This window comes from Scophthalmus maximus, chromosome 10 (assembly GCF_022379125.1).
Source record: "Scophthalmus maximus strain ysfricsl-2021 chromosome 10, ASM2237912v1, whole genome shotgun sequence".
NCBI classification, from domain to species: domain Eukaryota; kingdom Metazoa; phylum Chordata; class Actinopteri; order Pleuronectiformes; family Scophthalmidae; genus Scophthalmus; species Scophthalmus maximus.
Genome location: NC_061524.1, coordinates 15,610,395 through 15,635,397, shown reverse-complemented (window position 1 = coordinate 15,635,397; position 25,003 = coordinate 15,610,395). Strand labels below are relative to the sequence as shown.

At 43.1% G+C, this 25,003-nt stretch overlaps 3 protein-coding genes across 10 annotated transcripts; 1 reads left to right on the top strand and 2 right to left on the bottom strand.

Annotated features, from left to right (window-relative positions):
* Positions 1-417: 417 nt before the first annotated feature.
* On the bottom strand, positions 418-6,688 carry LOC118283339 (peroxiredoxin-like 2A). 6 transcript variants are annotated; one of them, XM_035605198.2, is made up of 8 exons: positions 6,534-6,675; positions 3,835-4,086; positions 2,560-2,745; positions 1,978-2,069; positions 1,735-1,875; positions 1,357-1,521; positions 1,152-1,256; positions 418-689 (listed from the first exon to the last, which is right to left on the bottom strand). In XM_035605198.2, exons 2-7 carry the CDS (start codon positions 4,028-4,030, stop codon positions 1,161-1,163), a joined length of 876 nt encoding a protein of 291 aa, XP_035461091.1. In that variant the 5' UTR covers positions 4,031-4,086; positions 6,534-6,675; the 3' UTR covers positions 418-689; positions 1,152-1,160. The 6 variants fall into 6 exon arrangements, with proteins under 6 accessions (XP_035461091.1, XP_035461090.1, XP_047190679.1 ...); XM_035605197.2 differs by having other exon boundaries at positions 418-1,256; XM_047334723.1 differs by lacking the exon at positions 6,534-6,675 and adding an exon at positions 6,158-6,468 and having other exon boundaries at positions 418-1,256.
* Positions 6,689-6,757: 69 nt separating this feature from the next.
* LOC118283341 (peroxiredoxin-like 2A) lies at positions 6,758-9,100 on the bottom strand. The gene is made up of 6 exons (XM_035605201.2): positions 8,942-9,100; positions 8,389-8,557; positions 7,883-7,974; positions 7,637-7,777; positions 7,364-7,528; positions 6,758-7,272 (listed from the first exon to the last, which is right to left on the bottom strand). Exons 2-6 carry the CDS (start codon positions 8,531-8,533, stop codon positions 7,171-7,173), a joined length of 645 nt encoding a protein of 214 aa, XP_035461094.1. The 5' UTR covers positions 8,534-8,557; positions 8,942-9,100; the 3' UTR covers positions 6,758-7,170.
* Positions 9,101-16,811: 7,711 nt separating this feature from the next.
* Positions 16,812-24,991, top strand: mat1a (methionine adenosyltransferase I, alpha). Of its 3 annotated transcripts, none has more exons than XM_035605192.2 (10): positions 16,816-17,200; positions 19,172-19,249; positions 19,615-19,737; positions 19,832-19,944; positions 21,104-21,247; positions 21,834-21,959; positions 22,059-22,151; positions 22,257-22,439; positions 22,568-22,701; positions 23,474-24,991. In XM_035605192.2, exons 1-10 carry the CDS (start codon positions 17,134-17,136, stop codon positions 23,574-23,576), a joined length of 1,164 nt encoding a protein of 387 aa, XP_035461085.1. In that variant the 5' UTR covers positions 16,816-17,133; the 3' UTR covers positions 23,577-24,991. The 3 variants fall into 3 exon arrangements, with proteins under 3 accessions (XP_047190678.1, XP_035461085.1, XP_035461086.1); XM_035605193.2 differs by lacking the exon at positions 16,816-17,200 and adding an exon at positions 18,347-18,465; XM_047334722.1 differs by lacking the exon at positions 23,474-24,991 and having other exon boundaries at positions 16,812-17,200; positions 22,568-22,705.
* Positions 24,992-25,003: the final 12 nt, after the last annotated feature.

Below are 25,003 nucleotides of genomic sequence, written 5' to 3'. Positions count from 1 at the left end.
GTCTTTTGAGCAGGATAATCTTAGTTTTATTTTTGATTTAAATCATTTTCAATGCAAATATTTAGCATCTTAAAAAAATCCGCTTCTACCGCCTACAATTGCATAAATACTTACAGGATAATACCAGACAAGTTGCATGTGCAATGATTATAATCAGTGATACAGATGCTAGGAACCTACATACTAGCACATTATTTCAGAATGGTAAATAAATACATGTAACCGTTCTATGGAGTGCTAGCTAATCAGAATTGTGAATTTAAGGTGGCCATACTGGAAAGGAAAGAAAGACAGTACCAGTTTTAGATATTAGGTTTGTTTGTCTGAAAAAATAACTACTAGAAATACAAAATAAACACTTAATTAATTATTTTTTGTACTTTTAAAATAAAAATAAAAACAGGAGCACGGTGAAGATATGGTGATGAGGTTCTTATTTATTGTTTTCATTTTCTGCTTCACACACAATCTATATCTGTCTGAAAAAACACATACATGTGCACATATAAAAGCAACACCGGCTTCAGGCAGCACAAACGCTCCTCGTGGCGACAGTAGCTGAGCTGTTCTGTGCGTTTTGAGCATCAAACCTGCTCCTCTCAACGTTGAGTTTAGAGTCAGGTTGTCATTATAACACACACACACACACACACACACAAGTTCGCCGCGTTTGAGGCCCATTTATGCACCTGAGCAGGAGAAGCAAACAAAACACATGGGGACATTCAACAAATGTTCCACTGAAAGATGCTAATACAATTATTTATCGTGTGAATAAAGCACCGAATTATGTCCAGATGGAAGATTTCAAGTGAAATTAAATTTAATGGCCGATGTACCTGAATGAAAATGCTCCCATTAAGTCCCTTACTACCTGTTCTTAATACCCGTTTCAAAGAGATTAGCTTCTAGGAGTGTATGTGTAGAGGTAAACAGGAATACTGTGAGACAAATAAAGTTAAATCATTGGCTCTGTCCTGCATTTCACAGCTGTTGTTGTAAACTACAGTAAATTAATGTTAGACAACGCAAACATACATAAATGTCATAACATCAGGACCTCAGTCATTGTATGCATGTCAAATTAAAACATTCTAATTATTACTCAATTCTAGTCCAAATACAGCATGCCTACTCTTTTGTGTAATTACCTAAATCACTTATTTCACTGGAACAATTTTCTTGACGGCCTCCAAAACATCCGCAGGATCCACCTTGTTGCCAAACTCCTTCTCGCGGTGTTCCAGGAGAATCCCCTGCAAAACACAACAACATGCAGTTAAAACAGAGGTAGCTGCTTTTCTGAAGCTCTATCGAGCCCAATCTTTTTTGAGTCCAGGGAGTATGCTGCGCTACCTGGTCCCCTGACCCGATGACAAACACTCCCCCCAGGATGAAGCCCTCGCCGTTCATGTTGCCCTGGTAACCGGACCTCCAGGCCCGCACGAAGTTCTGCCACACTCCGAGGCGAATGAACCCGAGACCCCCCATCTTCCTCTGCAGCGGACCGTAGAAGAGTTTCTGAAATCACAGTTTCATTTCAGAAAAAGTGGACTAGTCTGACTGAGGGTTCACACTTGTAACAGCTCTTGAAGATCGGATGCTTTCAAGATTAGATTAGATTTAACTTTATTGTCATTGCTGTACTGAGACATCAAAATGCAGTTAGTATCTAACGACAAGTGCAAAAAACGCAGTATGTAGTACCTGTATAGTAAAATATGTACTGCTAACCTGTTCATCCACGTAGATGTCCCCAGCGAAGTGCGGTCTGAAGTCCTCGATCTCTGTGCCGACGTTCTCCTTGATCACGGCGACCAGAGGGACCCCGAGCTCTTCCAGCTGGGGCTTCAGAGAGGACAGCTCAGAGGCCTCCTACACACACAGAGAGAAATGATACCATCAGACGCGCTCACATTCACTCCAGAGCTGAACAAAATGGCCTCTACTCTCATCTTCAGAAACATGTGCCATCACCTCTCTGCACAAAAATCATCCAGGCCGCCGCACGGCCATGACCACGGCCCCGTTCGTCTCCCACAGGCTCTTCGCCTTGATGACCTTGTCATCTGCAGACAAAACAAGAAGAACCTGATTCTAAACACAAGTCTCCAATCCAAAGCAACTCAAAAGGATTTCATTGTTTTTTTTACTGCGGCAAGAACTCGTTCAAGCAACAGTTTCGGAAGATAAAAGATGTGGCCTTCAAGTGGAGAAAATATTCAAATAATCATGGTTACATGGATGTTATATGCTGAAGATGCTTACGAGGAAAAACACAGGAACTCGGCCTTCTGCAAAGTAATCTAATCTGTAATACCAGCCGATTTGAGAAAGCTGCTTTGCCTTAAAATGCTACACAAAACGTCATTCATTAAATGTACAAATGCATGCCCCACACGCAACGGTAAAGTAAACTATGAATGGCCAATTCTTGTGCACTTCTTGTTCACTGGTAAATCTCCCAGTAATGGGTTTAACGACTGCCAGTGTTGAGGAAAAACAAGCTTAGCGGAGGGTCACAGTATTAAAACGGCCAAATCGTAATTGCCCGCCTACCATCCGTGGTGGAGCGCAGGTCAGCATCTTCCAGGGACTCCAGCGACGCCATGGCAACTTTGGGTAGACACAGATTGGTGTTGGCCAGGAAGATCCCGGCTAGGGCAGCTCCGACAGCACCCAGACCCAGCGACCACATCCCCATCCCGAACAGCTCCCCCTCCAGCCCGGACACGGAGGAGAACACTGCAGCACAGACACCAAACAACATGAGCAGAGAAGATGTGCGTCACCAGTCTGACTTGACATCTTTTGCCGTTTTCTCTGGTCCGTTAGAGCCGCAGAATAATTCATATCATATTTGCACATTTGACTGCAAAGCATTTCCGCTCTGACTCTAGTCTAAAAAAAAATTTAAAAAACACCTTGCAGATTTTATCTAATGTTTGCGCAAAGTGCAATATCAGTTTGTCAGTTTGGTGCTTTTTTACCAGCAAGCTCTTTCCTCCACTACATATTTTTCATCAATTATCTGCCAGACAAATACTCCAAAAGTTTAGGGCTGCAGCTAACGATTGTTTTCATAATCGATTAATCTGTTGATTATTTTCTCGATTTAATCGATTGGTTGTTTGGTCAATAAAATGTTGTCAAATTGTGAAAAATGTCGATCACATTTCCCAAACCCCCAACATGATGTTTTGTTTTGTCCACACACCAAAGATATTCAGTTTACTGTCATAGAGGAGCAAAGAAACCAGAAAATATTCACATTTAAGAAGCTGAAATCTGAGGTTTTTTCCCCATAAAAAGGACTTTAATTAATTTAATTTCACAGATTAATCGATTATCAAAATAGTTGGCGATTCATTTAGTAATCAATTACTAACCGGTTAACTGTTGCAGCTCTACAAAAGTTTACTGTCGTACAAAGCCAAGAAAATCAACAAATATGAATTCATGCCTTAACAAACGCCTTTAAATAGTTTCCGCAGAGAAGCTGATTTAACTACAGGCTGAAATGAATCTTACAAACAATTTAACGTTTGTAAAAAGCTCTTATAAACTTTATTCAGAACTCTTATTGAAACATCTTACAATGCTTAGAAGAGAAAATCAAGAAATTAGCTATGACTCATTGATTTTGCGTACTCTCACAACACATCAGTGTCACGAAGATCTGCAGTTGTTCCAGCACAAAGTGGATGGAAAGCGGGGGAAACGCCACACACAGATCACAACTGTAACACTGTTTCTACAACAAGCTCGCTGTCTGGGTTGTGACAGAGAGCAGCTATCTATCCGTGCAGCCACTCAAACTGTGTATGTCCTTGCCTGAAGTGGGCTTGTCTGGGTCAGGACTGGCTTTGGCGCTACTTTGGTGGAACAAAGCGCCGTGGGTTCTTAAAAACCGGGGCCTGGCTGTGATGGAGGACTGGCCGCCCGTGGTGGCGCTCCCCAGACACAGGCCAGAGCAGCGCAGGGAAAGAGTCCACCTCAAAGCTGGCGAGCATCTAGGCAGAGCCAGCATCTGGGCCGTGGAATAAGTCTGACCCTCTTGACTACACACACACCCTCAAGATTTCACTGAAAGAAAGAAAAACAAGTCTTCTCTATCACAGTTAAACGAGCTGTGGCATGCCAGAGACTTGAAAAAAACAACAACAACAACAAAAAAACAATACATTCCACGACTACTGCAAGCCCTACTTTAAGAGAACCTCACATTTGATTTCATGGATTCAAGAGAAAGTGAAGATTATTCAAAATTAGACCTACCTTTAAACCAATCGGCCAGGTTTTATCTATGGTTAAATTATAACCCTGACTGCAGCGCATGCAATATTCAGATGAAAGCATGATAACAGAAAAGATGTGTGGTATATGACAGTTCTCTTCTTGCAAATAAACTTCCTGTTCTTAAACCCTAAGCACGCCTGTCTGTTTGCAAAACACGTCAACGCACGAAATACAGTGAAAACACAAATGAATAAGTGAGTTTACAATGTGACACAGAGAAGTTCATGCAATGTCAATTTTAAAATTAACAGTTCTTCAGATGTTACAAAAGACAAAAACTGACTTCACATTCTAAAAAGGATCAAATCTATGTCTTATTTCTATGAAAATCTGAAGAACGCAATGTAATATACTAACTTGTCTCCATTTCCAAAGTGTGAAGAAACAGTTTTTTTCTCCTGAGGCTTAGCTCATAAATCCCCCAAATGCATTTGAGAACAGACACTTCACTACTGGGAGGACGAAGGGACACAGAGAGAGATAGAGGGAGACACCCACTGGTGTGACACAAAGAAGCCTCTTAGTTTCCTGTGTCTGCAGAGCGAGCAGCGAAACTATAAGATATGTACAGATATAAATACTATATACTACTATATAATGTGATAAATAATTATCACATCTAATGAATCAAGAGATTAACCATGTAAACGACGACTCCTGAGCAATACAGGGAGGAATCATCATCGCACAGTCAAGAACAGTTTTAAAGGTACTTTACTTTTTTTCCCCCACTTGATGCCATACTTCTTTCCCTCAACATTTCAGAGGGAAATATTGTACTTTTTACTCCATTATTTATAACTATATATCATATTATATTGGTGCAAAATCCAGACTCTTTTACGCAAAACATTGCAAAGTTTTTGCGCACTTCAGATGTTAAGATTCCACCTGATTCAAATTCATTCTGCAGCATGAGAAGAAAACATCAAACATCAAAAACTGCGAGTCATTAAGAACTTTTATCAGTAACAGCAACAGATGGTGTGGATCCCACAGAGCGCTGATCTGACCTCATTGATCATTTTGTTTTCAGTTTACTGCACTTTGTAGGAAATTAATTGATGAATAAAAAACTATTAACTAATGCGTTTTGCATTCTCACTTTGCTTTTAGATCCTTTGTCGTTACACAATATAAAAATCGACCATGTCACTTTAACTTTTGATAGCAAGGCTGATTATTTTGTTGTTAATTGCCCAATTTGTAATAAAGTAATACACTGGATTTCATTTGTACCTTTCAATTGTGTGCAGATTTTTAGTTTATCATTATCAATCGAAAAGCTGCCTGTGTGTAGCTGTGTGGTACCCTGCAAATCAAAAACAATAAAATTAAAAAAACTGGATTAAATCAGCCATTAGCTGTGGACATGAGTCCTCAGTGAGACTGAACCGGTGTGGTGCCCAAAAGTGATCGTCTGCCAAAAAGTGATTTTATCTGGATCCAACTCTCATAACGGGCACATGACACAACTTTATGTCTGCAGTCACATCAAAACATATGTCTCTATGAGACCTGAACGTTTCTTGTGACCAAATGATCACAATTGTGGCCTAAAGTGTTTGCCGTTTATAGCGTCATCGGGAAATATGATCCTATTGTTTTTTCAGATGTGTATGACTGCTATGACAACACTGCCATTGATTGATTGGTTGAAATGTTCGTTTTGAATATGTAAACAATTAACATCATATATGTTAATGGGTAATGTATAAAATAAAGAAATTCTTGTTTTTTCATCCTTATGAAATGATCCTTATGACTGCGTCATTTGACCTGCTCTGTCACAAGCCCTTCAGTTGTTGACACTCCTTTAGATGGGCCGTGACACCAGCCACGCGACCCAGTGCATCACCTGCCAGAGAGGACGGAAGTCCGTTTACACCGGCACCTGGCCCCCTGACCTCTCCACGGGAAGGTGATGACCTTGATCCTGAGCGATACGTTGAGAAACTCCACCTGAATACGGACATGATGGACGGGATGCAGGGCCCCGGCGTCACGACGATTACATAACGTGCGACGAGTTTTCAATGTCCCGCGAAGTCGCTGTCGCCGGAGCGTGTTGGCGAGCGGCCGCTCGATTAGCGGTTAGCTCGGCTGACGGGAGCGAACCGCTCGGATCGCGGCCGCGGCCGTCATCACAACGGCTCGGAGAGGACCCAACCCCCCCCCCCCCCCCCCCCCCCCCTTTTTTTTTCTTTTCAGAAATGAAGCCGAGCCGAACTCACCGGAGTCGGCGAGGAGACGAGGCTGCGTCGCTCCGGCGGTCAAGTGTGTTCAGGACGCGGCGGCGCAGGCGCACCAAGCGATCCAGAGGGAGAGCGCAGGGGAAACTAATCGATCGACGATGGCCCGGTTCACACGAGTTGACACAACCACCACCACAACAAGAAGAAGAAGAAGAAGAAGAAGAAGAAGAGGACGCCGAGTAAATGCACCGACAAAACTGTCGTCGAGCATGAGTTGTTTATTGTTGTATTGTTAGATGTCAAACAGAAAAAGCACTTGATCACTTCAGTGGTTTATTTCTCCATCGTGTCAGGCCAACGCTGTCTTGTTTCGAGTGTCGCATGTGTGTGTGTGTGTGTGTGTGCAGGCATCGGAGCTGTTCTCTCAGCAGAGTTTCAGAAACAGATCTTCATTAAAACACACAGCGGAGCATCACACGACCAACACCAGAAATGCAGACAGTGGGCAAATGAACATCTGGAGCGGTGAGTTGTTGCGTTGCTTAACACACACCCCCTTGCAATATGAGTACTACATGTTTGATGGTGCAGGGGGGAAATCCCGGCTTAGACTGAAAGACATGGCATGTGGAAACGCTCACACTCGTCACACGCTGACAACCCGTGCTTACACATCTTATCTTGCCACGTTGTCTCGCATGTTCCGGGCTGTTCTGAGTACTGCCAGCATATTCACCTTATCCCCAAACTCCTTCTCGTGGTGCTCCAGTAGAATACCCTGTGGGGGAGGAGGGGAACACACACAATCATAACCCATAAAAAAAACAAAAAGTTGAACTCATCAGAAAAAGAACATGAATTCTGCCCACCTGATCTCTTGGTCCGATGACGAAGACTCCACCCAGGACAAGTCCTTCACCTCTCAGGTTCCCCCTGAAGCCCCTCCGATAGGCCCGCCAGAGGTTCCTCCACACGCCAATACGCAGGAACACGGAGAGAAACATCCATCGCTTTTGAGGGCCGTAGAAGTTTCTCTATGATGATGAATGAATACAAAAGCAGCTTATTGGCTTCAATTACGTAAGCCGTCGTGTTTCGCTGAATACCTTTAAAGAATGCGTGAGGGTTTTGCCAAAGCAGACCTGCTGATCCACGTAGACCTTCCCAGAGAAGTACTTCTTGAAGCAGTCCAGCTCCTTGCCGATGTTTTCTTTCACCACGGCAAAAAGAGGGACTTCAAGGTCCTGCAGCTGGGACTTGAGAGAGGACAGCTCAGCAGCCTCCTGCAAAGACAGGAGGACGGAGAGAGTCCAGTGGCATGAATGAGAGTTCACCAGTGAGGTGAATACAGAGATTACGGATTCACATACAAGCATTATGATTCATACCTCTCTGCACAATAATCATCCTGGTCGCCGTACGACCATAACCACAGCTCCAGTCTTCTCCCACAGAGTTCTGGCCTTGTGTCGTTCATGGACTAAAAAAAAAAGAGAGAGAGAGAACTCATATTCTTACCGTTGATGGGGGTTCACCTTCGTCAGTGGTCGTTCATGTTATTTGTGAAGACAACAGAGTAATGTGTCAGATGGATTTCGTTCTAAGAAGTTCAGGAGGCTTTTTTTGTAATCTTTCTCCCTGTCGGCATGGGGCACAAAAATCCACAGTCTTCATTCAGTGAAAAACCTATTTATACACACAGTATAGTCACATTTAAATGGTAAAAGCAGTTAAGAAGTTATGTAAATCAAGTTGTTACAGTCTTTTTTCTTTTAATTTCCCCCAAAGATGTTGAGCTGTGTTGGAAGGAGAGTAGCAGCAAAAGGGAATTTTATAACTTTGCAGTGGAAAAATGCACAATGTAGGTGCTGCTAGTCGCTGTTGTGGGGCTCACCGCCTCCGGTGGTCTTCAGCTCCGTGTCCTCCAGTACTTCTAGGTTGGCCCATTCCGGTTTGGTCTGGAACCAGTCGGTGATGGAGCTGACGAGCTCTGCGACAAGCAGGCCCAAAGACTTCACGACTGTGCTCACAGTCACCATCACCCAGACTCGCTCCACAGGCACCTACGGAGAAAAATTGCATACACTTTTGATTGTGCTTCTTCTTCAGGGACAAGTAAACACGTTAAAGATGGTTTGACCTCATCGGACGGATCACTTTTGCACCTTTATTCAGCTTTGTGCTCGGGAAACAGGGGCACTCGTGAATTAGTTGTTAATTCCTTTATCCTATTATTGTACTCAATGATCAACAGCTTCAGTCATTGGTTTCTAAAGAACCTCAAACACACAGATTTGACAGAAATGTCACGTTATTTTTCCATGCGACCACTTGACACTCATTCAGTATTGCATTAGATTAAGAACATGCATAAATTCCACATAGAGAAAAAGATCAGAAAGATGAAATTGTAAATGTTCATGTGTAAAAAAAGGGGGTATACTCACCAGACCGTGCCTCGCTGCTAGTGTGGAGGTATCTAGTGTTTTCGGTCAGCCCTTTAAGCCCTCTTAACTCAGATCAGTCCGGTCACAGTGGAACGTAACATGAAAGGAATTTTCTCAGGCTGCTGTGAAACAAAGCTCGCGTTGAGCCGGGTCCTCAGTACCAGGATCAGCGTGGTACAGAGTGCAGCTCTCATCAAACAGGAATTCAACATTACTTTTTTGATTCATATACGTTGTCTTAATTTTATTCATGAGCCTCATATCTGTAAATATGACAAGTAGCATCTGTAATTCAGTATTTGAGAATGATAAAAATATACACATTATACCTCTGTCCCCTGATTTTTAAATTACGTTGATTTACGCCCTTGAGTTTGTTTTAATTGCTGGACTATACAGCACATGTATCAGTGGAGATAATAATAAGTATGCCCTTTTTAAGTGTCACCTCAGTTCATTGCAAGAGTTGCTGCAGAGTTCAAAATGTCACACTCCAGCTGTTAAGGCTCATACCAAGACTGACCCCTGCAGCAGGTTAGTGACATTACAGAGCAGACACACTAATGATGCAACTAACTATTATTTCCACTACCAATTAATCTGACAATTACCATCTCAGGTGGTTGATTTACGATTTTGCGTATAAAATGTCACAATGCTCTGTCATCATAATTTTCCAGAGCCCAAGTTTACTTATTCAAAGAAAGAGAGATAAGATAAGATATATCTTTATTCGTCCCACAATGGAAAATTTGGTCGTTACAGCAGCATAGTGGACAGAATATAGCAGAAATAGCAGAATATAGAAAGAAATTTAAAAAAGCATTATGTATGTACAAAATAGAACAATACCATATATAGAGCAGTAGCAATAGTTGTACATGGAGAATAAATATTAATATAAATATTGCCTGTTTAGCCATTAGGCTTAAACCAAATGATATTCAGTTCACTATTATACACAAGAAAGAGCAGCGTCAAATCCTCCTGCAATTTTTTAATTTTTGTTTTGCGGGAAGAGGTTCAAGGGTTCTGGGTTGCACAGACAGATAGTATGTACGTACAAGTCCACTTCTCATGAACATGAGAACGCCTTCAGGGCGATAAAGGGATGACTTTTTATATCATAACTGTCAAAGGTCAACCTCACTGTGACATCATGATCTGCACAAACTATTTTCTTGCCGTTGTTCAAAGCTATAGGTCAGGAACAGGTGGGGAGGCCGTGATCATATTTCCTGCAACTTGACTGGTTGCCCCTCAGCATTCAACCGCATGGCGGTAATTCTATTTGGGACTATGATATTGATATTGGACTGGCATTATAATGAAAGTTGTTTTCTAATGGTTTGTCCAACCCTTTTCTTCCAGGGTGACTTGATATTAGAAAACCATATATTTCAGTCTTTCCTAAACATACTGCAGCACTGCCCTCCATCCATAATCTAAGATGATAGATTGTAACATTGTTTTATTTTCAAGGTAACAATACTATTTATAGATTAAGTTCATCTTCAAAAACATCCTGTCTCTATGTAATGACCCTTTTTTTTATGGCCACCGACAGTGGAGATAGCAGCTTTATAGGAGGAACCATTGATAGAAAACAGAGGTCATCTGAGGTGTAGTAGAGGGGCTTCAAGGTGTGGTGGGTGTGTGTGACCAGGTGTGAAAATTGTCTCTCTGACTCCGTTTCATTGGTTTTCAGTGACCCTTTTCTACGTGGTTATCACTGGCAGACGAGTGAAGTGAACGCGGTTTCTCAATGTGTGTGATGGAGTGAAATTGCTCGAATGGTAATGTCCTAATATTTCACTCATTGGTGACAGCTCCACGGAGGAATGTGCTGAGGGTCCAAAATGGGCCAGAATAGAGATGGGATAGGATGACACTCCTCGAGCCCAGCTGCTGCACTCCCTCCGGCCGTTCTGCTCAGAGAGACATATGTTGGTGTGTGTGTGTGTGCGTGTGTGTGTGTGTGCGTGTGTGTGCGTGTGTGTGTGTGTGCGTGTGCGTGTGTGCACGTGCGTGCCTGTGTGTGTGTTTTAAACCATTCCAAGTCATCTACTATAAAACGTAATGGACTCCTGATGGATTTATTGTTGATATTTTGCTATGTCATATATTTTTTTACATATATTTTATTATATATATTACATAAGCCATTCTTAGTAAAACAATATGTATATATATTAAGACGGGTCAGTGCACTATAGCACTATAAAACCTTCACACATCACATAGCACATTTGTGAGGTTCAAGTGATGTCTTGGCTTGGTCACAATGTTTTGTCGCTGGTTTTCTCATCACAAACAGGCATGCATGTGTACAAACACACACACACACACGCAAACACACATACACAAATACAGAACAGCCTCGTCTTGGACCAGTGCTCTTCTGGGGGGGAGTGTGTGGGACTGACAGCCAATCACAGTGGAAGATTTACACCCCACCTTCTGTGTGGTGTCCTCGCCCACAGGAATTGGTTTACACGTCCGATTTTTGCCGTGCGAGGGCAACCAATCAGAGAGCTGAGTGGACAGTAGTGAAAGAAGGACATGGAGCACCGTAGGAATTACTGTCTGAGGTCACTTGAGATGTTTTTTCAACCGTACACGTCTGTTTGACGACAAAGATTGATTTGCTTTGTTTGTTTTATTTCTGAGTGAACTTTGTGCAAAGCAAATGGGTAACATAGATGTTTCTATAATGCCAAATCCTCCACCTGATAACACCATGATCACTTTTCAAGCACACAAAAAAAAGATCAGATAAACAGCACTGATAAAGAAAGAAAAACACACGTTTTGTTGACTGTGTGCATTATCTATACTCTCTTCCTTATATACCTAATCGCCCCTCAGTCGCTCGACCATGCAATAAAAGTTCATGGCCACGAGAAGATCCAACTTGCTCTGACTGCCATCCAGATGAAACTGGCTCGTAACCAGACGAGCAAAGACGAGCTGCTGCGGGTAAACTGCGCGTCCTTGAACCGTGGGGAAAGACAAACAGTGTTAACAGCCCCGGAGGCTGCCAGGGTCCATTTATCTCATCCTGTTCTGTCAAGTTTGAGTCTGACTCAGAAGCCATGAAGTGACCCCAATTCCGTGACCCCGGCTTTTAAACTGAAACGCAATAGGGGTCACTATGACACACATTACGTGTAGCCAATCAGAGGGAAGGAGGAGACACTGATGTGGCTCCGTTTGTCAAAACAGATTTTTTCGATTGGTTCGGCCACGTTGTGTGGCAGACGCTCGTGGAATTGTAGTATTTCAGTGATGGATGCACTTGGTGTCTGTCAGTTTAACTTACATCTTTAAAAAGTGATGAGTTAAAAGCAAGGGGACCTCCGTGCCCACTGGCGTGCTGTGCATTGGCCGAGCTCAGTCTAGTTGTTAAACTACGAGGTGGAGAGATGTGAAAACAAAGAAAGCAGCGACACAAAGGTCATCGGGCCGTTACCGTTTCACGCTTCATCTTCTGAAGGGTCCAAAGGCTCTGTGGATGAACGTACAGGAGGATATGAACTTTTACCTTCATCTCTCCTCCTCTGTAGATCTCACAAAACCGCCGTAGAAGAGGCCTGTAGAGTGACAGCAATTACTTTCATTTTAGAATATATCGCCTAAGATTTGGGATTCCCTCTTATCCTCCAGGATTAAGTCAATCCACTCATCGGTCATCCAGCACGCCACCGTGAGTTTCAGCCTTGTCAACACAGATCTTATCTGAGTGTAGTTTAACCCCCCATAAAAAAAAAAACTGTCAATCTGTTATGGTAAATTATTTGTTGTGCAGATCTTTTTCTGAATCAGTTATGAAACACAGAGAAGAAACCAGTGTGTTATCCTTCCTTATTAGTGGGATGGGGAGATTTTCATACATCATACATAAATCACATGAACAGTAATGACCCCCGCTCAGCAACTCAAAACCACAAAGTCATTCACAATACGTTTAACATGACAGTGATTCATTTGGGATTAAAATGATATATGTAGTGCAGAATAATATCCAGTATTTTTTTTTTAAATAAAAGTACATCACAACAATTAATCTATGCAGATAGACATTGATGTAGATCAAAATTGAGCTTCAGAGGCACAACATTTGATGAACATATGTCAAACAAAACACATTAAGCCGGCGCTGAATAAAAGTGAAATCTCAGAAAAAGTAATATTTACTGATATTTGTTCGGAAAACTATCTTGTTTGTTTTACACATATGTAGATAAACCATAGAAGACAAGAAAAATAGGAGATACCGAATGAGAACTTAGATTTGCTCTGTGGAGATACAGAGTGATTCAACACTGAATAATCAATCCGAATCAGCACAATGATGTAATTAAATACAGATCAAAAGTGAGTCACATGTACTATTCAGCTAAACTCAGTAGTTGCAGGAAATATGCCTTGACTTTGTTGTTCATGATTGACTTTCTGGTTCTTGACACTCCGACCTCCGTGTTCATGATAAGTTGAGCAAATGGAGGTCAGATATTTCCCCCCAGGAGACTTTACCCTGTCTTTGAAGCCCCCGGTGTTCAGCGTTTTCTCTCTCTATCAGCCTCATGTAGAACAGAAAAGTAAAGGTGGATGTCAGTCTGTTACACTTTGAGGCTGTTAATACCATCTGGGTTATATTATTTTCCAATTAAGCTTGCATTTATTGAGCATGGCGTGAGTTCAGGCAGGCCGGGAAGTCAAGCTCAGCCAATAATATGCAGCACATCAGGTAGAGACCACTATGCACCTGACTGCTCAGCTGATCCTCTTCTATGGATTCGATTGGCAAAGCTCATGTTGCGCTCTCTATTTGACCTGCCTACTCTTATTGCTTTTACTGCCCGCCACCCCAGCAGCTCCTTCTCATACCGTATCTGACCTAATCAATGTCATATGTTGTCATTGATGCCTGCTCTGTTCTGCGCTGGGGGTCTTCAGCTGCTGCTCTCCCTGCCTCTCATGGAATGGTAGGGAGGTGTGCTCTCCCTACCTCAGGCTTTCCACGTGCGTACGTTTTAGGGCAGGGAGATAGCCAAATAAAATTGCGATTATTGAAATGAATTCATTTTGAATATAGTGGTCCTGACTGAAATTTGGATTTAATGTTTTCCACTAGTCCCCAGCACACGTTCACCCTCCTCGAGCTTTCATGCTGACACATCACAACACTGATACCGGTTATCTTTCAGCATAACCAGAACCATCTTGTTTGTGTGTTGGAGAAAAAAAAGGGGTCAGTCATTAACAAGTGTTTTTGCAGCAATACCCCACAAACTTCCTTTCAGAGAGTGTGTTGTCTTGAGTGTGTTCATCCAGACTGCGGTCCGGCCAAAACAAACAGAGGTGTATCATCCAGTAGGTCTCTCGCTGCGCCCATCAGACTGACTCCCTGCCCTCTTTGGCATGAGGCGGAACGTTCGTGCCTTTCTCTAGTTTAATCTAGTTCATGTCTGTTTGTTTCATGTGACTGTCCGTGCCCCCCCGCGGGCGGTAGGCATGTCGCATTTCCAGTCGGAACTGTTTACATTTGGCCAAGTTTGCATTTGCTCCGCTACCAGTCGGAGTGGAGGAAGCTCGACCTTTCAACCATTTAAACGATTATCTCAGCTCAATTGCGAATGTTAAAGCATAACTGAACCTGTTTCAACTTTTTTATCCATTACCTTTAGTAAACATGGCCGTCTGTTAAGCCAGACCTTTTATATCACATCCTGCCTCTCCACCTTTGATTTGATTCTGCTGGCCTCGGCTAATATTCGGTCACGTGGAATTTATTTGTACGTTGACACGGCTGTTGGTGATCCTCTCCCATTCCTCCGTACAACATGAACACAAAATTAGCTGCGTAACGTGTGTGGAACACGCACACCTTTCATGAGGTCGATGAAGCATGCAGTGCTCGCACATCAGTACTCTCAATACAATACTCTGACATACAACAGGATGCTTGAGCATAGTCATTTCTAGACTTTGGCTGAATATGTGAAGAAGAAAAAAAGGTCACACAGGCACTGCTTACATTGTTTCTTTGTTGATGTGGATTGTTCTTTTTGGCTTTCTGGTCAAATCTGTTTTAAATGAGGCTTATGGCAGTCGGTGGTGTTTAATCCACCACAGAGAACTAGTTAAAATTCTCCTCGCGTTTCACCAGGCCGGCTCAACGGCGACTGATATTAGGGCCAGATGAGAGAGAGAGAGAGAGAGAGAGAGATGGAGAGAGGGCATTTGTCCCTCTGCACTGTTTTGCTACAGTGAAGAGAGATGTGATTGTCCCTCAGTCTGCAGAGCTTGTTCACCGATTGAAAAGCTACAGAGTCGGTGTCTGCGTGTGGCTGACAGACCCATTGTCACCCCGGGTGTATGTTTGTGCATGGGCAGACAGTATGTTTGTGTCCGTGCGGCCTGTGAGCGTCATTTGCGACACACTCCCTGGTTTTTCCGGTGAGCCACAGTGCGTCACCTGAAAGGGCCACGAGCCATCTCAGAGACACATCTCCATTATTTGATCTTCTTTCAGGAAATGGCCCGAGACTTTCTGCTGCTGTGCACAGAGACGACAGCCTTAGGCTGGGGCTCGGATGGAAGAGAGCATTCAGACAACAGGTGACCGTCTGCTCCAAACTTCATTATCCACAGTGATGGAAAGTAACTCATTACACAGAACTGTACTCGAGTACAAGTTTAAAATAATTGTATTTTTTTAGGCTACTTTGACCATTACTACAAGTGGAAATATTGTACTTTACTTTTCTACATTTAAGTTATAGTTTGCATGTAAATCTTTCACTTACAAAGCAGAGTGGTTTAAAGTAACTAAGTACATTCAATCAACCACTAGACTTGAGGCAGTTTACTTCATTTTCTCCATAATTACTCCATTTGATAATTGCTTCTATTTTTCCGCTATATTTACTCTACTGCATTTATTTGACCAATCAGGTGGTTGACTGATATATCACTGAAAATTCTCAATTCTGAATTGGCTAGAAGTCGTGGATTAATTTGTAATGTAACCATGGAGTATAATCGCGCAGCTATGATGCAGGTGCTAGTTCACTGTTATATTTTACACATTTAGTAACTACCTACTAACTTGCAGCTATATTTGTCTATATGGAGGAAGAAACAAGTGCAATATTTTTCTCAGAAATGCAGTGGAGTATGGAGTTTGATTACAGGAAGGAATTACTTTCAAACTGTAATTGATTCAAGTTCTTGACCGGATGTATTCACAACATCAAAATCACCAAATCTCCTATTTGAGAACAACCTAAAAAAAAAGTCAAAAATAGTTTCTAATTTAATTTTCCTATGCTTGCTGCAGCTCTGTGTATTTCACGTTCGCGTCATTGTTCTGGTTCCTCTCTAGTGCATTGACTTTGTCTTGCTACATCGTTATTTATCAGACTGAATCTGCCCAGAACATAATGTCAACAGGAGCCATTGCATCATTTTAGCAGTAAACAACAACTACAAATGTTTTTCTCCCCCTCTGTCTATAGATTGCCACACAGACGGCGGCTGTCCCACTGGTGTGACGGGGGGGAAAGGGACCCCCCCCCCCCATTTAAGATGTTTCTGCTCCCACCCAAGCTGCGTCACACCCTAAAGCGGAGCAGAGGTTCTGACCATACACACACACTCCCAACAACATATTGTAAACAAGGGGTTAACAAGTATTTTCCACTAAAGTGGCCTCCCATCATCCATTTCCCCACCCCCTCCCGGAATGGACTGTCCCATGGATTCACATGACAAGTGTGGTGTGTGTGTGTGTGTGTGTGTGTGTGTGTGTGTGTGTGTGTGTGTATGTGTGTGTGTGTGTGTGTGTGTGTGTGTGTGTGTGTGTGTGTGTGTGAGTGAGAGTGTGAGAGAGAGAAAGAGAGAGACACAGTAACAGTGTGTGTGGTTGCGCACACGTGTGCATGTGTGGGTGTGCTCTTAGCCATATATATTGGGCCATGTGGACACAGACGTTGAGTTTTGTAGGATAGACTTTGTATTGGCTGCACGGCTGTCTGCCCCCCTTTTTTCATTTCTCTCTTAAAGAGAACCAGTGGGAATATTAAACAGCTCTCAGATCTCCTCCGGAACGCTTGTTGGTGGGAACCTGGGAACCTTTTCTCCCCGTGTGCGCCGAGTCTTGCCAAGTACCTGGTCCTCCTGTAAAAATGAGTGATCTGCTGGACGATGGCTCTTTCATGTTCACGTCGGAGTCCGTAGGAGAGGGACATCCAGGTGAGTCTTCGCTCAACCCGAGCTACTGAATGAGGTGACTTGAAACGGCAGAAACGTACAATTTCAAAAACTTGACTTGACCCTTTTTTCTCACCTGTACACAGAGGAAGAGTTTTCACATTCCTTCTTAAAAGTCTGCCATGTGGTTCTGCCCCGAAAAATTAATGTGCGTATGAATAAACCCTCTTCTAGTTGGGCTTCACGTCCAAAATAACGCCACAGTGCTGCGTATTTACTCCCCAAGCATGGTTGGTATTCCATTCACAGCAACATGTGCTCGCTGCCCCTCACTCTCACTTATGGGCAGCAGGAGGGGGAATGTGTTTGTGTGACAGGCCGGTGTTCGGTTTCATGCTGAAGGAAAAAGTGACCCAACAAACGAGAGAGCAGGGCGACGATGTGAACCCGAGAGTCATGTTGACATTCTCACACAAATTGGGGACGATGGAATACACGTCAATCGAAAAGTTGCTGCCACAGAATGAATCTCTGTGGATTGTTTGTTTGGTTGAGAGAGAGTAAGGGGATTTTGATTTCTGGTTTGTTGCGTTTGATGTGGCTGCAAGAACCATCCCATGTTGCCAACACTTTTAGTTCCCCTTGTTAGCCGATATATAAACATGTAAAAAAATGGTTTATGACCTTCTTGTTGTGAGCAGATATAATTGTTTATTGATCATATTTGACTTTAACTGTAACTTTAACTCCTCCTGTGTTCATCCACAGGTGTATTAACCGCTAATGAATGACAATATAGTGAAACACAGTTGTAATAATATAAAAAAAATAGCTCGATTAAAAACATTACAATTGCTGACAAATGCTATATATAAATAAACCCCCTACAATATTGTATTCAACTGCATTATAAGTGGGTAAACCATTTATTTAATGTTTGTCTGTATACTTCTTAATTAATGCTGGATAGTGGAACTTAAAATAAAGAGACACCAAGATGATTTATACAGCCCTGAGGAAGCTTGTCTAACTCAACACCTAATGATGAAGTCAAAATGCACTCTAGCCTCTGCCTTCAGACCCCACCCCCTTTCAACGTGTTGTAATCCTTTCACAAATAGGTAACCTCACAAAGTCCCCCCGCGCTTAATCGATAATCCGTAATGGCAGCAGAGTCGACCAGTTGTCCAGCTTCACAGATAACGTGACGACGTGAGCCCCCGGTGTTGTGTAAAAAAACCACGGTGTTGGAGAAGAACTGCTCAGAGCTGCCAGTCCACACGAAGTTCGCCCGCACGACACTGTTTGTATGTTTTCTTATTATCTCATCTTTGCAAGCTCACTGTTCAGTAGAACCTTTTGTCTTTAGAGGACAAAATGGCATTCCCTCACCGTTAAATGACAGTGCAGCCTATAGGAAGTCAAATATTCTAGCGATAACTACCGTACGCTGTTTGTACGCTCACAGAGGCCTGTGGCCTTGGCAGAAGGCGACATCACACGGCTTTTGATTTGATAACGTACTCCGAGGTCTGGGCTGTTCCCACAGGTCGTGGCCGTCTTTTGGGAATGCGAGGCAGGCCCCACACCTGCAGACGAAGCACAATCCTACTGATTTCTGTCTGCGTCTATGTTTATTTCGAGGTCCTCGCTGTGGCAAAGTCAGTGCGACCAGATGTGGACGTTGTTTCTGATGTAACACGTGTGTCGCATTGCTTCAGCAGGATGACAGAGAGGGTTGAATGGAGTGTTTTGTGAGCCATTGTCCCGCTGCTGCACTCAAATTCCACTGATACAACGAAAAATCCAACACTCTCCTGTTGGGAATATTACCTCACCAACGATAATACAGCTACAGTCTATACTTGTGTCTGTCGTTCAAACGCAGGTGTTTCTGCCACACATATCTCAAACAGGCCTCGAAACCCCAACACAATTCTAAATCAGATTTCTTATCTTTTTGTTAAATGTTTTAATCTAAACCTTGACTTGCTGCTTGTCGCCTCTCCGCAGACAAGATATGTGACCAGATCAGCGATGCTGTCCTGGACGCCCACCTGAAGCAGGACCCAGATGCCAAAGTGGCCTGTGGTGAGTAAACACATGAGCATGGACACGCACACACGCACACACACACACACACACACACACACACACACACACACACAGAGAAAGAGGTTTATGTCAGAGTCATCTCATGTATGGCCTAAAAAAAAGTGAAAATCAGGAACTTTTACCAAATAAAAAGGTGATCCTTTGGCCTGAATCTCACCCGGAATTGAACTATTACTGAGGTTATTTATTGTATTTCAGTATTGAAACCTGAATATAGCAAGATCGATGCTTACCCTGTGAACGGGCTGATAACGGCAAGTCTGGACACGTGTGCAGAGACTATGTTCGGTCACAAGTTATCTAAAATTATTGCAAATGTACTGTGCTGCTTGTATCCATAGAGACGGTGTGCAAGACGGGCATGGTGTTGCTCTGCGGGGAGATCACGTCTCGGGCCAACGTGGACTACCAGAAGGTGGTCAGAGACACCATCAAACACATCGGCTACGACAACTCAGACAAAGGTGTGAAAGTAATCCGTAACAAGAGGAAACATTTGTAGTAACGCCCGCTCTGCGTCGTCAGCTTCCCGCCCCCTCATCCACTCTCCCTCTGCAGGTTTCGACTATAAGACGTGTAATGTGCTGGTGGCTCTGGAGCAGCAGAGTCCGGACATTGCTCAGGGGGTCCATGTTGACAGACAGGAGGAGGACATTGGAGCGGGTGACCAGGTACGTCTGTCGCAACAGGACAACTTGTTCTTGGGCCCGTGTTGGCCGGACGTCTGGGTGATAGTGACAAAAAAATCAATTATCAGCTTCTTTGACTCTGTCCTACAGTGTTAAACAACATTCCGAGGAACAAATGTTGTTGCTGTTTGTCTTTTATTTTTCACAAACCTCAATTATGCAGAGAATCATTAGCAACCGAACAGAAACCACCAGAGAGGTCTAGAGGGGGAATCTGTCTTTGATGGAACTGCTTACAACATCTGACACAGGACAAGAGGCCCCAGCTACACAAGTGTTTTTATTTGCAAAGGATCACAAGACAAAACTCACTCTTTTCATTTGTATTGTATTTTATACGCTTGTCATATATGATTTATTTTATATTGACTTATTTAAATTTTTATCTGTAAAGCATGTAACTAGTAACTATAATAACTAACATGTCCCAAGTTTATATTAAATGTAATGCCGCAGAAGTAAAAAGCTGTGTGCAATGGGAATACAAGTACGCCAAATCCTTTTCTTTAGTACAGTACTTGAGTAAATGTATTTAGTTATATTCCACCACTAAATTTTTAAGAATAATTCAGCTTTTGTAAGACCATGAACATATCAACCATTTAATAAAGCCTGCAAATAAGTACAAATGCAATTATGGATAATTATAATTTATTATTATTATATTAAAGATGTAGAATAAAGCTTATTCGTCCAGGTTCTTTTGTCAAATCAAAACTTAATCTGAAAGCATATGTTATTTTATTTTACTGGGTTTCAATTCAATTCAAATTCAATTCAAAAACATTTTATTAGTCCCAGAGGGACAATTTGCATGGTCACATAGAGTAGCACATAACACAGAAAGTTTAAAATATACATTAATACAAATAAGTTATGCACTGTATAAAACTAAATACTAATAATGCAATGCACTGCGGTGGTTTTCTTTTCTCTAACTTTTTGGGTCTTTAACTGATTTTCCTTTTTTTTTGGCCTTTGCTGTTATTCTGTATGAAGTACATTGTTTTAAAAAGTGCTCCATTCATATATGTTATCTCATGCGACAGTACTGATATTATATGTTGTCATTGTCTACCTTTTTTCTTATAATATTCATACATTTCCGGCCGCTGATGTTCTGCGTCTCTCCCCTCCACAGGGTCTGATGTTCGGCTACGCCACGGACGAGACGGAGGAGTGCATGCCCCTCACCATCGTCTTGGCCCACAAACTCAATTCAAAGATGGCCGAGCTCAGACGCAGCGGCACCATCGCGTGGCTTCGCCCTGACTCTAAAACACAGGTGAGGTTACAGTATGTACAATGAAACGGAAACAACGCCGACTCTGGGTGTCTGATTTATTTCTGGTACCAGCAGATGAAATAGAATAACTGGCGACTTCATTGCAAGTGTTTAAAACAAAGCTGTCTGTGTCAGTCAAGTGTATCAAGTTTGACTTTTTGCCCCGTGTCAAATGTAGGTTGTCAGAACATCAGGCGAGAGAGAGCAAACAGGATTACATACCAAGGATTTAATCATAGACATAGAGCACCAGATTTATCTCAGATTAGACTGAGCACAGATTTTTACTACACCAACAAAGTGAATAAAAGATCTGGTCTCAACAGCAGAATTAGGAGCCGGCAACAGCTTCATAATTCGTAGGCTCTTTCAGATTTTACAGCAACAGGCCAAGACTGTGTTTAGATTTTTACGTGAGACAGTCACAGGAAACTTTAAATCATCCCGTGGGAAACGTGGAGTCACTACAGCAGCACCAGGAGGAAATTAGATAAACGAGAGTCAAAGAGGAGGAATTGAGGGTTAAGTAACTATCACAAAATTCCAACGCTGTTTCCCAACTTGTGATTTGCCGTGCGCCGCACAGGTGACGGTGCACTACGACCAGAAGGACGGAGCTGTGATCCCCAAGAGAGTTCACACCATCGTGGTCTCTGTGCAGCACGACGACTTCATCTCGCTGGAGGAGCAGAAGAGGGTCCTCAAGGAGAAGGTAGAGCCTCAGGGACACGCCGCACTGCTTAGCTTGGACTGACGAATTCGCTCAGGACGTCGCCTCTTTGGTTTTTCAATGTTTCGTCGATTCTGCCAGGTGATCGACGCCGTGGTCCCCGCCAGATATTTAGACGACAAGACCATCTACCACCTGCAGCCGAGTGGCCGCTTCGTCATCGGAGGACCCCAGGTGACCGTCGCACTCAAACTGTTCCTTTAGTCTTCAAAAAGAAACACATGGGGGGAAACAGGAAAAGGGGGAGTCACCGCTTTTTTTCCCCCCCCCCCTCACCAGGGTGATGCTGGTGTGACGGGCAGGAAGATTATTGTCGACACATACGGAGGTTGGGGCGCCCACGGCGGCGGAGCTTTCTCTGGCAAAGACTTCTCAAAGGTGGACCGCTCGGCTGCCTACGCCGCTCGCTGGGTGGCCAAGTCCCTGGTCCAAGCCAAACTGTGCAGGAGAGTCCTGGTTCAGGTGAGTGGACGGCTCCGGTCGCTCTTCCACACAAACGTATGCAAGGGCCAAAGGGGCTCTGGTTTCGGGGACCGGCGTTTTCAAGCATCCGCAACTCTTCTTTCCGCCCTTTTCGGGGATTGTTACAGGTGTCTTACGCTATCGGCGTGGCCCAGCCTCTGTCGATCTCCTTGTTCACCTACGGTTCCTCCCAGAAAACCGAGTCAGAGCTGCTGCACATCGTCAACAAGAACTTTGATCTGCGGCCAGGGGTCATCGTCAGGTAAACACACGTGAATCTGACCGTTGTGTTCCTCATGAGATGACTAGAACTGCTTTGTTTGAAGCCACCGTGTGGCGATCATAGCACATTGTCAATTCAGCTGACGGCATACAGTTGGGGGGTTTTTAAAGATAGAGTTGAAACGATTCATCCATTAGTAGGTGGATATATAAATTCAACCTTTTTGGATTATTGTTTAATGATATGAGTCATTTTTCTGAGCAAACGGACAAATATTTTCAGGTCGAAGCCTCTAAACTTTTACTTTGATTTCTTGGTTGTTTGTATCAAATATGACAGTAAATGAAAAATTCCCTTTAGTTTTGGACTGTTGGTTGGATTGAAGAAAGACATTTGAGGACTCTGTTTTTGGTTTCTGGGGAATAATGATGGTGTTTTCACCCCTTTTTATATCTTACCACTGGGGGTCACCACAGACATATTCAAATTGTACACATTCTGGCTTTAAGATGGCAAGCCATTTAACTGTCTTTGTGTACGTTTACGTTTCCCTCAGTTATTATGCAATGAAGGCCGTACAGTATATAATCATAGATGGAAAGGTTAGGTACACATTTGGTTGTCAAACATATTTATTCATTTCACAGGGACAATGATCGGGATCAGTGCCCAGATCCCAGAATTTACAGCTGACAAAATGATTAGGGGAACAAGTAGAACTACATATGTCCATTTTTTAAAAATCGGACCTGTTTTCCTCTTGTGTACTTTCTCACCTGTGGTGATTCACTCCTCCCGTGTCCTCCCCTAGGGAACTGAACCTGAAGAGGCCGATCTACCAGCAGACAGCCTCTTACGGCCACTTCGGCAGAAAGGAGTTTACCTGGGAGGTGTCCAAACAGCTCGTCTTCTAAATACTCCACCTGCGTGTCCTGATCGACAAGCGTTCGCGGGCTGCGACTGCCGACTACAGTCACTGATCGAACATGTTTTTAATGGGAAGAACGAAAGCCAAAGTTAGGGATAAGTCAGCTTTAAGGAGATGAGAAGGTAATTTGAAGCGCGGTTGTAGCCAACAGATGTATAATGGGACTCTCTCCCAGTGAGAAGAAGAAGGGGGCATTTGCAGAGGACATCTCGGCGGCTGATCCTTTGCTAACATCTCAAACATCCAGTTGTGGGAGTTTTTGAAATGTGCGAAGGATCACCAGTCAAAGCTCTTCCCTGGCCACGTAAAAAGAGCACCACAGCCAATAAAATACAAACGCTTCTACGCCGCCAGACGCGGGGTTTAATGTCGAGGCTGTGAATGTTCCTTTTAGGATGTACAAAAAAGAACCTCAGTGCTTCATTTTCAAAAGGTGCTATTGTCAGTGACGATCATATGAATGTGAGTGGTGTAATTATTGCTAAACCAAAAGAAACTTGGCTTTGGAGGAAATTTTGAACCTTTATTTTTTTCTTGTCATGACTGTAAAATGTTTTTTTTCCTAAGTCTTATTTTGTAACGTGTGCCGCAGGAAGCCGCTTGTACCATTGCATTCAGCAGACAGATCATTTAAATGTTGGCGAAGCTTCTTTTTTTTCTCTGAAGCACAGAATGTGCCACAATGAATGAAAAATGTGAAATAGCCATGCAGTCTTATGTTTCCATACCTCGCTCAATCTTCCGACATCCTCCCCCCCCCCCCCCCCCCACTTGGGTTTTGAGATCCACTCGCCGCCCAGTTCACCTTGCCGGTGGTGGAGTAAAATCTGACTCGGCTGTGAATCCATCTCCACTTGAAGCGTTGAATTCAAACGACATGCTGTTGAGGCTTGAGCGTTTAGTGGACCACTGATGTCTTACAACGGCTGCGTTTTGTTTTCAGCCTGTCCTCAATCACATTTCTTCCTCCCATTTCCCTCTATATCTCGGAGACTCTTCACCAATTTCTTCCTCAATGTGAAGTTTGCTCTACCAACCCATCTTGGGACTGTTGCCTAGTTACACTGCGGCCCTATAGTGCAGGCCAAGATCGTCTCCGTGGACTAACGGGGAAAGAAGGGAGCATTTATTAATATATTAGGAAAATTGAATTTTCTCACGTCTTAATCACAAGGTATTTGATCTTATTCTCCTCGAAAAAAAACGGCTGATGGGATTGAGGAAGTGTCCTGTCGAGGGTTTTGGACTTCTTTCTTCTACAGCCAACGTTGTTTTCGTAAAAGAGGTTTCCCCCTATTCAATGTGTTGATCTGTATCAGCTTCAGTCAACGTTGTTGTCAGAGGAACTGGCCGATGTAAATAATTAAACAATGGAAAGAAAAATTAAAGTCACAAACTGTTTGCCTGGCACCT

Bases quoted from the DNA above. Each gene is read 5' to 3' on its own strand.
- mat1a (XM_035605192.2), top strand. From the start codon at position 17,134: ATGAGTGATCTGCTGGACGATGGCTCTTTCATGTTCACGTCGGAGTCC. The intron at 19,738-19,831 runs GTGTGAAAGTAA...CTCCCTCTGCAG, and splicing joins CTACGACAACTCAGACAAAG to GTTTCGACTATAAGACGTGT. The intron at 22,440-22,567 runs GTGAGTGGACGG...GGATTGTTACAG, and splicing joins GCAGGAGAGTCCTGGTTCAG to GTGTCTTACGCTATCGGCGT.